Source organism: Malurus melanocephalus, unplaced genomic scaffold, assembly GCF_030028575.1.
Source record: "Malurus melanocephalus ecotype Western Australia unplaced genomic scaffold, MMel_1.1 scaffold_50, whole genome shotgun sequence".
Lineage (NCBI taxonomy): Eukaryota > Metazoa > Chordata > Aves > Passeriformes > Maluridae > Malurus > Malurus melanocephalus.
The window spans coordinates 1,568,597-1,581,710 of NW_026623282.1; the positions used below are offsets into that span (position 1 = coordinate 1,568,597).

General features: G+C 36.0%; 1 protein-coding gene across 2 annotated transcripts in view; it reads left to right on the plus strand.

The window, feature by feature from the left end:
• TRMT44 (tRNA methyltransferase 44 homolog) overlaps positions 1 to 9,795 on the plus strand; it is a 15,827-nt gene extending 6,032 nt beyond the window's left edge. For both annotated transcript variants that reach the window (XM_057365266.1, XM_057365267.1), the window contains exons 5-11: positions 176 to 283; positions 1,698 to 1,769; positions 4,016 to 4,122; positions 4,776 to 4,959; positions 5,618 to 6,005; positions 6,823 to 6,939; positions 9,348 to 9,795. In XM_057365266.1, the coding sequence (XP_057221249.1) occupies positions 176 to 283; positions 1,698 to 1,769; positions 4,016 to 4,122; positions 4,776 to 4,959; positions 5,618 to 6,005; positions 6,823 to 6,939; positions 9,348 to 9,580 (1,209 nt within the window). In that variant the 3' untranslated portion in view covers positions 9,581 to 9,795. The remainder of the gene's footprint in view (positions 1 to 175; positions 284 to 1,697; positions 1,770 to 4,015; positions 4,123 to 4,775; positions 4,960 to 5,617; positions 6,006 to 6,822; positions 6,940 to 9,347) is intronic.
• The last annotated feature ends 3,319 nt before the right edge of the window (positions 9,796 to 13,114 follow it).

Consider the following 13,114-nt stretch of genomic DNA (forward strand, 5'->3'; position numbering starts at 1 on the left):
TGGGTGTTTTTTTTTTGTTTTTTTTTGTTTTTCTCTAAAGTTATTTTATCTGTGAGTACATTGAATGTTTTGTATCACATCCCAGCTTTTTGTTTTCATTTCTAATAATGTTCATTGCTTTCTTGCAGGGAATCTTGAGATCAGAAATCTCAAATGTTTTGTTTTCTTGTCTTAGATTCTTTGGGAAGAAGAGAGGAAGGAAAAAGCATTGACCAAGAAACAGTCATTTGTCGATCTTGGATGCGGAAATGGTCTACTGGTTCATATTCTAAACAATGAAGGGGTAAATAGAATGCATTTTAAAATAATGATTAAAAACTGGAGTCAGTATTCTTGTTCTGCTTTCCTTATATCTGGTATGCAAATAGCCAAAAAAAAATCAGTTCATGTTGTTAAAATAGGATTTTGTCACTCTAGTTACCAAYAGCAAATCCTACCAGAGCAATAGAAATCTTTCATTTATTTATCTATTTTTATCAGTGCATTTCATTTAAATTCAAGGCTATTTTTCCTAAGGTAAAAAACTAAGAGGAAAATGGGAAAAGAAATTGTGTATTTTAATTATGTAAAAAGGAATGTGGAATCTTGACACAGAGATTCTCTCTCACAAGATGTGTTCATGAACTTATTTTTATCCAAACTGAGTTCTACTTGTGATGTCCTGAAAATCTTTTTCTATATCTTTGAAAGCAATCTTGAGATYTCTTATTTGAAACTATGTAATAACATACTGTGCTTTTGGAAATGAAAATGTAGCAACAGCATAATTCAATTTCTTGTGCCAAAGTTTCTTAAATAGCAACAAAAGAAGAAGTCAGTGAGACTAAACAAGATCCGTTGAAGTTGGGTCTTTATGTGTCAGAAAATTTCATTTTCCACTTTTGGGAGAATGTGGTAAAATTTGAAGAGAAAATTAGCATCTCTTATTAGATTAATAGATGTCATTGGGGACAGAGGGAAATTTACCAAGTTCTCCTAGCACAGCTTTCTATACTTGTGTGGCCAGTAAAATTTTATCTAATATAAGCTGCTGTTTTCCCTGTAGACTTTCATTCATTAGGTGGAGTGCTGAAAAACGCTGACTGTCAAAAAAATAATGTATGAGAGTTTTATGAGACTTCTTTTAGTAATTGATTTTGCTTACTTTTGCACAAGGGTCTTGAATTTCAAATACTTACACACTGTTCATTTCTTGCTTTAATTTCCTGTCTTATTTCCTCTTCCCTTTCATTCATGGAGGGACAAAAGTGTTTGGGCTTTGGTAGTTGAAAGGTGTTTCTTTACTAAGGACTGCTTAGAGTGGCGTTCTTCTCTGAGCTCTGCAAGTGCTGAAGTAATACTCACCTTATGAAAGGTTATAAAACTTTAAAATTAAACAAACCAAAAATCAATACCTCTGCTTTTACATTTGTAGAGATACAGACATTCAAGAGCAGTCTCAGTAGGTGTGCCCAGGTAAAGTTTTGAACCAGATAGACTCYTAAGGTTTCCTAGTAATTCCCTTCATATTTCAGAAGGGAGAAAGGGATTAAAAGTATTCAGCTTCTGCCTGAAATGGCAAAGTTGGTTTTTGTTATGTCTGAATTTTAACATGAATGAAGTAATCAGTGTTAATATGTACATTTAGTGATCCTGTTGGACAATTTCTGCTAAAAGTAGTAATTAAATTGGCACTTTTTGTTGTTCAAATATTTCAGCATTCAGGCAGAGGAATTGATGTGAGGAGAAGAAAAATATGGGACATGTATGGACCAGAGACGCATTTAGAGGTATTATGCAAATGTGTCACTATTACTGACATGTAAATTTACTGATTTGTTCATTGTTTCAGGTTGTATTGATGCAAGTGTAAGGAAGCATACTGAGTTACAGACAGGTGTCTAAAATGACCCATGGGTTTGATATGATGCCACCCATATCCCTTGGGGAATCTATAAAGTAAGTTGGAATTATGAGAGCAGTAGTGTATCATACCCTTGCATATTTACGACTTACTTTTCAGCCAAGAATCACTGGCATGATGTCTTACTGCATTTACAGCCATGCACACTATGAAACAAGCTTTCTTTTTACTGGAAGATCAAGATAAAGCACTTTTGTTTGCACCACTAGCTCATAAAAGGTGAYAAAGTCACTCATAATTTTGGATATTTTCTTGAAAGTGATTGCGACCTTCTAGTGCAATGTTCTGTTTTGGGGGCAAAATTGTTGTTGAACCTCAAAGGAACCAACCTAAATAATTGCAATAATGGCTTTCAAAAATGAACAGGAAAATTAGCCTGAAAGTGGGATTATATTGCAAGTTCCATGTTAATATTTTCATGAACAATTTGAGCACAGGAACAATTACTTTGATTCCAGGCATTCTTAATCTGATTCTTATTAAAGTGTGGTGCCAATGAACAGTTGCCCTTTGGAGGTAAGATGTTCCTCATTTCTTGCACTCCAGAGTCTAAAATTTCTCATTGTTCTCTCAAAAATTATCAACTTCCAATATAATTTTCCACCTGTAGGTATTCTCTAATAGTTTTGTTTTAAGTTAATTCAGCATATCTTTGGATGCTAGCAATTTACATTTAATTAGCGAAAGAGTGGCATTTTCACAGATGGGAGGTGAAGATTTCAGTTTGTAGTGTTCTTTTTGCCACCTTGCCATTTTGGGTACAGATTGCCAGTCTTCAGTGGGTACTTTGGGTACTTCACTGTAGTCTGCAAGCAGATCTCACTGAAAAGCTTCAACGGACATCAAACTGTGATGCTCCTTCATTCCTGTTGTACTGTATTAAGTCACATCTGATCATGCTGAACAGCATTGTCACTTTATCTTTGTGTTACATGTTGCTTTTTCTGTCCAGAAAGAAACAATAAAAATATCAGATATATGCATATAAGGAAAGTGGTGATTTATGCTGGAAGGAGTTAGACAATGAACAGGAAGGGTGAAATGATTTTGCAAGGTTCCTGTAACCATAGGAGCCACGGAAAGAAAAAGCACCTGCTCACAGCCTGTTGTTACCCCTGAAGCTAATTTTGTTTTGATCTTTACTGAAAGCATGAGTTGCAAGGTGGATGTTGCCATCTGTGACATTCTGTACARTATTAGCAACGTAAATGGGAGTAASAGGTGGCATTCTGTATCACCAAACTGCTGTCAGACATGAAGACCAATTTGATTATGGCTGATTGTCTGAATGGCCAGTGTGGCACTGATAATTCATTCTATACCTGAACTGAATGATAAAACTGAAAAGTAAAGTAAAAGTGCATGTTTAACCAACCTTAATAAAAAATATTTGCCAAAGACTTGGTAATTTAATATCTAGTAATCTGCCAGAAAGAAACTTGTTACATTAATTTTCTAGAAACATATATACATGTGAGAAAACATGTTTGGGGGGCACAAGCATCATAGGCACTCTAGAATTTTTGAAATTTAGCCTGTATGAAGAATTCACCCTGTTTGTTTTATTTGGGTTTTTTTGTTTGTTTGTTATTATTTGTAATTATAATATATATATTTATTATGGCAATTACATATGAATAATAGCATGAGAAGAGCAGTGTTCTGTATGCTAGGATTTGATTTGGGCAGTGTCTGTGAAGGAGGAGAAAATTACAATGTTCTGATTAATTGCTGTGTGAGTCCTGCAGAATGCAAGACAGCAAATTAAGTGACTTTCTGAAAAATCGATTTTAGGCATACAAATGACAGAAGGAGATTGGCAAGAAATCATAATTTAGTGTATAATATTTGTTTACATATATTAAAATGCTAGATATCTTAATCAGAGTTGTTATTCCACTTCTTTTCTGACCAATGTTTTGTGGCTGCTCACTGGTAAATTACTTCTCTGTAGCTATAAAAAAATYGCTACTTGAGGAAAACRTTGGTGTTTGTGGTGCTCATTCACCTTCTATTTGTCAGCTGGTATTACTTTATATTATTGCTTAGTGCTATAAATAAATKCTTTGAAGAAACCTGTAATAGGATTCACTTACTGTGTTTGTTTTTTAGGAAGCTACAATCATTCCAGGTGACAGYCATCTCTTTCCMGATACTGACTGGCTCATAGGAAACCATTCAGATGAATTAACACCATGGATACCTGTAATTGCAGCTAGGTATTTTTGCAGAGAGAGGGGAGTGGGATGTAAGGAATTTAAAAAAAAAAACAAAAAAAAAAACCAACTGGCAAAAAAACCCCAAACAAACTCCCTACAATTACCCATGTGGGCTTGGTAAAAACTGCCAGGTTTGCTTCCACACCTGTTGCTTTTGCAAGACTGGCTGCTTTTGATGCAAGTCGATTATGTTTACAAAGTGCTTCTGTGGAGAAGTACAGATACAGTATTTACTTTCTCATAGAATTCAGTGCAGCATTTTGCTTTTGAAATTCAAAAACCAGAACTGTTTTTTATTCCTTATACGTGAAGCTATTTGTTTTTTTTGTTGTGATTTTTTTCTTGTAAACAAAAGCTTATGGTTGTGCCTTCCCTTGAACTGTTGCAGTCTTTACAATCAGCAGCAGTAATTTAGAGATTTACCTCAGGAAACTAAGTTGGCAAAGTAGTTTGCTACAGCAAATACTTTGTGAAAYAGTATTTTTGATTAAACTAATAGTTCTACTGAAAGAGGAAGTTACAAATTTTATTGCATGAAGCTCTTGTCACTTAATAAAAAAATCCATTGTTGCTTATATCTGATAGGTTATTTGTTAAGGTTTTGTGTTTTCTGAAATAAATTACTGTTCAACATTTTGTTATCCTTCTTGTAGGTCTTCCTATTCATGTTGCTACTTTGTGCTGCCATGCTGCTTCTTTGATTTCCATGGAAAATACAGYCGAAGACAAAGCAAGAAAACTCAGTACAGAGAATATCTTGATTTTGTTGCTCAAGTGGGATTTGTATGTGGCTTTCATGTGGAAGAAGATTGTCTTAGAATTCCATCAACAAAAAGGGTAATTTTAACCTGTGTCTTTTATATATTTTTTTTTAATCTGCTCTGTTTGAAGCATATGGATGTTTTTTCATTATTACTGTTGTAAGATAAGACTATAGTCAGCTTCATTACTTTATACAGTATGCTCTGAAAAGAGACTAAAAATACTCATTGTTTTCTTGGGACTTCTACTCTTAATGTTGTAGATACAGTCGTAAAAACAGGAAAGAATGAAATGTTTCATGATTTTCTCTTATGCCACTATATATGATAGAAAACTTTAAAAACTTTATTTTTTGCCTTAATTTTTTTAGCTGCCTGTCTTGCTTTTTCGTATTTAATTTTGCTGTTTTTCTTGTCCAGTGAAATTCAAAGTGAAATGTTCTCAGAGTAGAAAGACATGTCCAGCTCTAACTTTAAATAATCTGAGGGTCAAGAACAATATTTTTGCTCCGTGGTTGTATAGCGTGATGGATCATAATTTGTTCACTGGATTTCTTCTGGGGAACCAGTATTAAAAAACTACAATTAAAAACCCCTCAGATGTTACTGAGCATTGAGTTGCTATTGGATTCTACTAAAGGTAGTGAGAAACATGCATAAACATGTGGAGGCTGTGGGACTGGGTTTAAGTGTGGGACTCTAAATAGTGATTTATCTGTTTTCTACTAAAACAGGTGAGCCTTATTGGAAAAAGCAGGACCTATCCACCTGCAGAACATGCTCTGATTGAYAAGCAGATAACACAGTTTATTAACAGTCGTCGGACCTGTGCCGTGGCCCTGTGTGACAGAAGGGTTGGGTTAAAGCATAAGGATTGCTGTGATGGTCTCTGTGAAGAAGGCTCAGAACTTCCTGAGGATGAGACTAAGATGGCTGATACAACTTGGATGCCTGGATTTCAACCCAGAGAAAAAGTAGAAAAAATCAGAAATTGTGCTTCCCTCCCTCGGGATTTTGTAGATGATGTGGTTCTCAGTGTGGCAAACTTGCTGTTGAATGCAGCCCCCCAAAAATCATGTTCTGACGTGCAGGKTGGAAATAAGAATACCTGGAATCAAGGAGGTGAGGTTATCTTTCCTTTAAACCATCTTTAGTTTGAAGAGCATGTCTTATCCACCAAATTTACATTTTATGAATAGATTTTTAGGAAACACTGGGAACAGAACAAYTGCAATCAAAAGTCAGTTTTTTCCACTATGTTTTATTGCACATAGAATGTTTTGAAATTGGTATGAGGTTTTTTTCTGGTTTACACTTGAATAGTATTATAGAACCTATTTTTATTAAACAAAGCTAAACCCACAACTCTAGAACAATCTACCCTATCTGGAGAGAATAATATGATTTTGAATATTCACATAATAATCAGCTATGATTCTGTAAGAACTGTGTAAGAAGTGCTTCGAAGTGCCATTAGATTACAGGATGATAAGGAATTTTTAGTTTAGTCTTAGGAACAAAAAGCATGTATGTTGCTGTTAATTTTATAAGCACTCAGTTCTCACTAATACCATCTTTCYGTTTTCCTCTATCTGTTCTTATTATTTACATACTGTAGTCTGTTRTTACTGTTTTGAATCTTCTAATTACTACTTACAAACTGTGCTTATTGCAATGAGGATTACATGCTACTGTAAAAAAAACCAGAACAAGTRAAAAAGTGTGTCTTACTGTGGGAATTCTGACCTAAGTCTTTAAAATGAAAACTGCTATTTTACAGACAATATACATATAAAATATGTATAATAGATCATRTTGTGAGAAAAAAGTTGCTGTGGTACCAGTAAATAATTCAGACATTCTGCTCATAATCACTACCTTATATAGAAATTGAATTGTGTTAAGGTTTTATATCTGTCTCTACCRTTTTTAATTGCAGAAAGCCTTTCCTTGAGAGAAGTGGCAGAACACTTAAATGAAGAGACTTTAAAAAAGCTGAAAARTGAATATGGAGGCCTGCAGACACTACTCAAGAACAATCATCAAGTATTTGAAGGTAGAGTTTTGAGTTTTGTTCTGTTTTTTTCTTAATCATTTATTTTATCTCMTCTATATGCAGTTAAATATAACTGAAAAATCACTATAGTTGTGGTTTTTTAACTGCTTCTGTACCTTTATGGAAAGCTGAATATTCTTAATGTGCCCAATGTATATAATAAATCTCTTATGAATTATATTAGTAAGGCATCTATCAGCAAAATGTTCTACACTGACTGCATCTGAAAAGACAAACCTTTCATTTGAGTAGGTGATTTGATGCTATTCTTTGACTTTTTATTTTTCCTATGGTGTATTGATGGTTTTGAGGCTGTCAAATACAGAACATGGTTACTAAGCATTTAACTGAGGCCTAGTCTGATCTTATCAAGCCTCCAAGTGTAAATGCTGACATGAAACAAAACTAGCCTCCTGAAGAACCTATAATTGAGAGGCTTCATGTGTTTTTGTAGCTTGTGGTAGCATGGCAGAAAGAACTCAGAAGCAGGTCTCCGTCGCTGACTGGGTTTGTGATAGCAGTTTTTTGGATTTGGGTTCTTCTTCCCTGTTGTAATGTGTGGTGTGTTTTGTGTAATTGTTTTGGGGCTTTTTTGTCAGTGTGAAGTTTTGTGAAACTAAGCTGCAGCTTTGCAGTAATAAGAGATCTTCAGGTTTTTTCAGTATTAAAGCTGCTTAAAATTTCAAAGCATGACATGTCCTAACAGGTATATGTCTTCTGTAAAATATTGGTCAACTAATCCATGGCAAGTAATCCTGAGTATGCAACCTATTTGTTGCTAGTAGTTGACTTCAGCAAAGTTAGAATCCACTAAGGATTTCTGGCTCTTATAAAATCCTTTTGACTTATCATCTGTTAAAAAGAGTTGGTCACATGGAGTTTATTCTGTGTCTGAGTTTGTTTCCCTATCGTTAGGAACTGATGAAATAGATTTTGCAACCTGTTACACTATAAAGAGAATGAGCATTTTAAATCAGCTTGGAGGCTGTGTGCACATTATCTGTGAAGAAAGGTCTGGACTTAATCCTAGTCTTTCTCAGTAATTTACATCACATGGGTACTCCCCAGGGCTTCAGRTGACACCATTTTGATTTTTCCCATAGTAAYATGTCAYCATAAYAAGAGACTTCTGGTGGTCTGGAAGGACATTGCTCATGCCTAGGAGGACAGAGAAGAACATGGCTACAGCTCTTTTGTCATCTTTACTGAATTGTTTTTCTTTTAAAACATGGAAAATAGATGYATGTAGACAYACATGCACACACACMCMCCCCAAACAAAAAGTGGRTCTTAGAATAACTGATTGGTGGCAGGTTCTTTTGATTAGGTATCTTGTCCAATACAAGACTGATTTTCTGGGGAAAAATTATGCCTGATCATAAATAGCACTAAATTTTCTTCATCTTCTGAGAGGGATTTTAAAGCTCAGCTGGAATTTCTTCTTGATTGGCTTAGGACGAGTTTAGATCTGTGTGTGTATCACAAGGAAACAGGGAGGCATGAATTCATCCAGCCCAGACTGTGTGATATGCAGCTTTTACTGGACTTGTTACGTTTTGAATAGCAATTATCAAAACGCAGAATGGCATTGGTTAACCATTCCATGCTACAAGTGGGTCATACAGAGGGTGTGATTGAAGCAGTGTGAAAATAGAGCATAGGAACTTAAAAGTGGCAGATTCTTCCCTCTTCATTTTCACTGTTGTTTTTCATGTGTTTGTTTTTTTCCTCTCTTGCTAACTTCCTTTTATCTATTTTGTTTACACATTTAAAAGGTTGACAGAGAGAGGTTCACAAGTGCATACATGTGCAGTTTATGGTCCTAACACAGCAAATKAATTTAAAAATCCCAAAGTGCTGAATCCTTACTAATCAATGTTAATTCACTGTTGGTCCACACGAAGTATTACACTTTTCATCTTTGGTGCAGTGCATTTTTGGATCAGTGAACTGTGAAAATAGTAGAAGACACTTGCTGGTGATCCCATTTAAAGTGTGGAATTATGCAGTTGTGAACATGGGAAGAATTACAGTTCTTGAAGTTGAAACTTCTTTTGTCAGAAATTGCAATGTAAATTCAAATTATTTTGGTCTAAATGATCCCAACTGCTATATTTAAAATGAACTAACAAACTTCTACAAAGATGATGCAAAGGTGCTTCAAACTATTCAGCATCAAAGTAAAACATCTCTCAGGGAAATCAGTCAAGTCTTCTTTATACTGTGTCTACATTGTCTAGTTTGTTCTGTACTTCATTCTATTTCTGTGCAAATGGCTCATCTGGTTTTGCCTGAGTGATCCATTTGTAGAATGTTTTTTATTCACAGCATGTCACTGCAATTTTTTCCAGTGTAATTGCCATGGCTGTCTATTAACAGCTGCATTTTTGTTTGTTTTTAAATCTTAGTTCTAAATGGGAGAGTTCATATTCGTGACTGGAGAAAAGAGAAACCAACAAGTAAAACTAAACCTGAAGTGAAACGGCGTCTTTCMGCTGAAGCATTTAAAACACGCCTCTGTTGGTTTTTCATTCATCATCCTGATGGTTGTTCTTTACCTTCTGAAGCTTGCCCATATGCTCATGGGACTGAGGAACTAAGGCAGTCTCAGACAATTAAAAAGAAAAAACATACACAGTAATGAAATGTTGCTACTTGTGTTTAAACTTGTGTACATAACTGAATCTAGGATTGACTTTGGGACTGCCTAGTGCATGAACATCTTTACAATATGGAGGGATTTTCCTCATTTCTGTGCATCTTATTTTGCAGTTTGTTTACAGGTTCTCCTGTATTTCTAATCCTTTATTTTTTTATTAACAGGGAAAAGATATAATAAAGTATGTATATACTTTTGGATTTGTCCTGGTTTGTCTAGCATGCGTTTGTTAAAGTAGAAAAGTTTAAAAACCTGCTTTCCTGGAAAAAAACTCGTGATCCTTAATCAGATCAAAAGTACATGATGCAGCATTTTCAAGCCCTGAAAATTAGCCTGTTTTGTTCCACATTTTCAAAGAGTGTTAAGGAAACTTCTCTGTCCAACCATCCATGTGCCACTGTGGCAGGCTCACCTGCAGCCCCGTCACAGCAGGTAGCTCCAGTGAGCCCACAGTTGCCCTGCTTGACTCCCTACACACCCCACGCTCACAAAGTCAGASCAGGTTCCTTTAYTCGTGAGCCCCAGGATTCCCCATARCAAAGCCTCAGATGTCTCAATCCTTACAATAATTTAAACTTGCTGCAACAACAAAATAACATCAGCTTGAGCTGATGCTTCTGTGTTCAAGGTCCCTCCTAAACAACCTCTGGGCTTTTATACCCTCACAGGCTCAGCACATGAGTTAGCCTTTGTTTGGTTATGTGCAGAGTAAGAAGAGCTCCTTAAGCTGCTTATTTGTTGTGGTAAACATATGGATGTGTTTGTTGAGGAGGAGGCCCCTGTAAAAYAAACTTCATACTATCTCCAGATGGAGATTATTTCCAAATGGTACAAAGAGGAAAAACAGGCTTTCAGTTATTTTACAGTCATTGATGTCTACTCTGGTAATTCACCWTTGGGTAGGATGTGTTTACTTTAAAAGGATGATTTCCTGAGTTCAGGAAATCTTTGCTCGACTCATTGAGGTTGCAAATATACACATAAGACTAGGGAATTAATTTTAAAACTACTTTTTTTTGTTATTTGTGCAATGCTATGATAACTAGAATAGCTACTGTTGCTGTAGCAGACTGTCTCCTCTGTACAGCCTTTGTTTCTGAACTCAGCAGCATTCAGCTCTGTCACAGATGTGTGATGCCTGTTCCCCTCCATGTGTGGCATCCCTGCAGGTGGTGAGCCAGCCAACAAACCTCCTGTAATTACAGAAACGTCCCTTTGGAGAAGTGGTAAGAGAACATTTTTGCATCCAAATGCCAGCCTTATATAATTCTGCATTTGTGTGTGAAGGTAACTGCTGAAGGCGTAAAATTKCTCTGTTTTATGTAAATTCTCTATCTTGTTGCTTCCTGTGTGAACCACAGGTTTAAAATGGCATTAATATAATATACAGCTTTGGCAATGGATGAAGTACTATGTGGAGTAAAAATCAGCTCTACTCTTGATAAAAAAACTCTTGATCCACAAGGAATTCAAGCATAAAGTCTCAATTGTTCATGTGATGCTGTCATTATACTCCTTAGTTTTTTACCATTGCTACCCATTAGTTAATTTACCTTTTTTGAAGCCTTTTTTATACTTGCTATGTAGATATCTCATGCAAGTGAGAGTATGAAGAGAAGTTAGATGTCAGATCGCAGTCAAARATTCTAGGATTTAGAGATTTTGTCTTTCCATCTGTAGATTAGCTAGTTTCATTAAGGCTGTAGAAATATTCTAAATTAAATAACAAAGAAATATGTGTTTGCCTTCTCTCTTAAACATCAGTAGAGGACTGCTTATTTGCTCATTCTTAAACTGACAGCGAATTGCAAGACTATATTGTTACTTATGGAATATATAAATATATATAGCCTTAGAACWGTTGATCTTTTTATAAATCTGAAACCAGAACATTTTCTGTGTGTATTATTTGGATTGTCTGTTTACAATATTGCTGTCAGTACTTCAATTCTTAGCCCAGATTTTGAGCAATTTCTAGAGGAAGTCTTACAACTTGCTGACAGTAAATACAAGTTTCTGAGTATGCTCTGTAATAGAATTAGGCTGTGTCTTATGGGTTTTGGGGCTTGTTCTGATTTAAAGTTTTAAATGATAGTTTGAATAGTTTGTGCTTGTTGAACTTCTTGAGGTTTGCACAGGCACAGCTCTCAAGCCTGGTAAGGTACATCCCCCTTAACTCTGTTTGGAGATATTTTTATGGGCTGGAATCTAGCTTTGTTTATATAAAATAGGCAAGAGTTGGCAATCAGTAGCTTTCCTTAGGACATAGTAATGGTAGATATTTGAGAATCAACATAGATGAAATATAAAACAATCTTACCAAGTGACAGCTCAAATAAATGCTGAGGCAGGTCCACTAAAATGTCTAAACATTTGGCATGAATTGATGTCAGACAGTATGTTTTGTTATTGCTTGTTACTTCTGTTTATATCATTGAAAGGGTATTTTCAAACAAAAATTGCAGTTAATTGAGAATTCACACTGACTGCAATGCCAACACATTACCTCAAAGAATAGCTTTCACAATCAARATTTTCTGCTGTTGTACTGGAACTGTGAGTAGTATCTCACAATTTTTCTGAGGTGTTGCCACATTTCTCTTGTGGGAGCCTGGTGCAGCAGCACTGTGTTTACATGGCAGTGGTTTCATGGCTGGGCTTTGCTGTGAGCAGATTTCAGTGAACACTGTTATTTGAACCTGAGTGTATGTGTTGGTGCTCATTTATCATCTATAAACACTGCTTTAGGCCAGTTCTAACTAACTGCTGTTACAGTCCTACTAGATGAAAATTGCTTAGCAATTGCAACCCAGGTCTTCCCTCTGCAATTTTATTGTAGCAGGTTTTAACAGCTCTGAATGAGTGAGAGTAGCTTTGGTTGCCTTTGTGGCAGAAGCATCACGGCAAATTTTTGTTCAGAGATCAGTGGTTCGATTTGCATTAATTTCTCTGGGAGCCACCCTGTGCTTGGCTCCGAGCTGTGTCTTCAGCCTTTTTCAGGTATGGGGTGCTGTGGATGGATGCCCAGGGAGCAGGACTTGGCTGCTGAAGCTGGATGCATTCTGCCACACTGTGAGAACACCCTCGTTCAAGCTGCCAGTCAGTCTTGCTGTCTGACAGCTGGCCAGACACTGCCCACAAAATCCAAACAGACTTCTCCTGGAAAGCCTGCCCTGAATTTTGAATGCTTTGATGTTTGGTTCACTGTAGTAGCAATAAGGAAAGCACTCTCACTGCTAAGTCATGAGTGGGATGACACAGAGATAAAACTTATGTAAAATTAAAGCCTTTTTGCTTTGCTTTGCCTTTTTGCTTTGCTTTGCCTTTTAGTTTCATGTTAGTAGTTTTTAATCCTGTGGAAGAAAATGGAGCAGAGAGGAAGGGAAAATTGCTGTCCCTTTTCTGAGGGACAAAATATTGAGAGAGCAGAGATTTTTCAGGTTGCCTGTCATTTACCAGTACATCATGMTTTTTTCTTTCCTTTGACTGTGTAGCCTTCCTGGGAACAATGCTTTT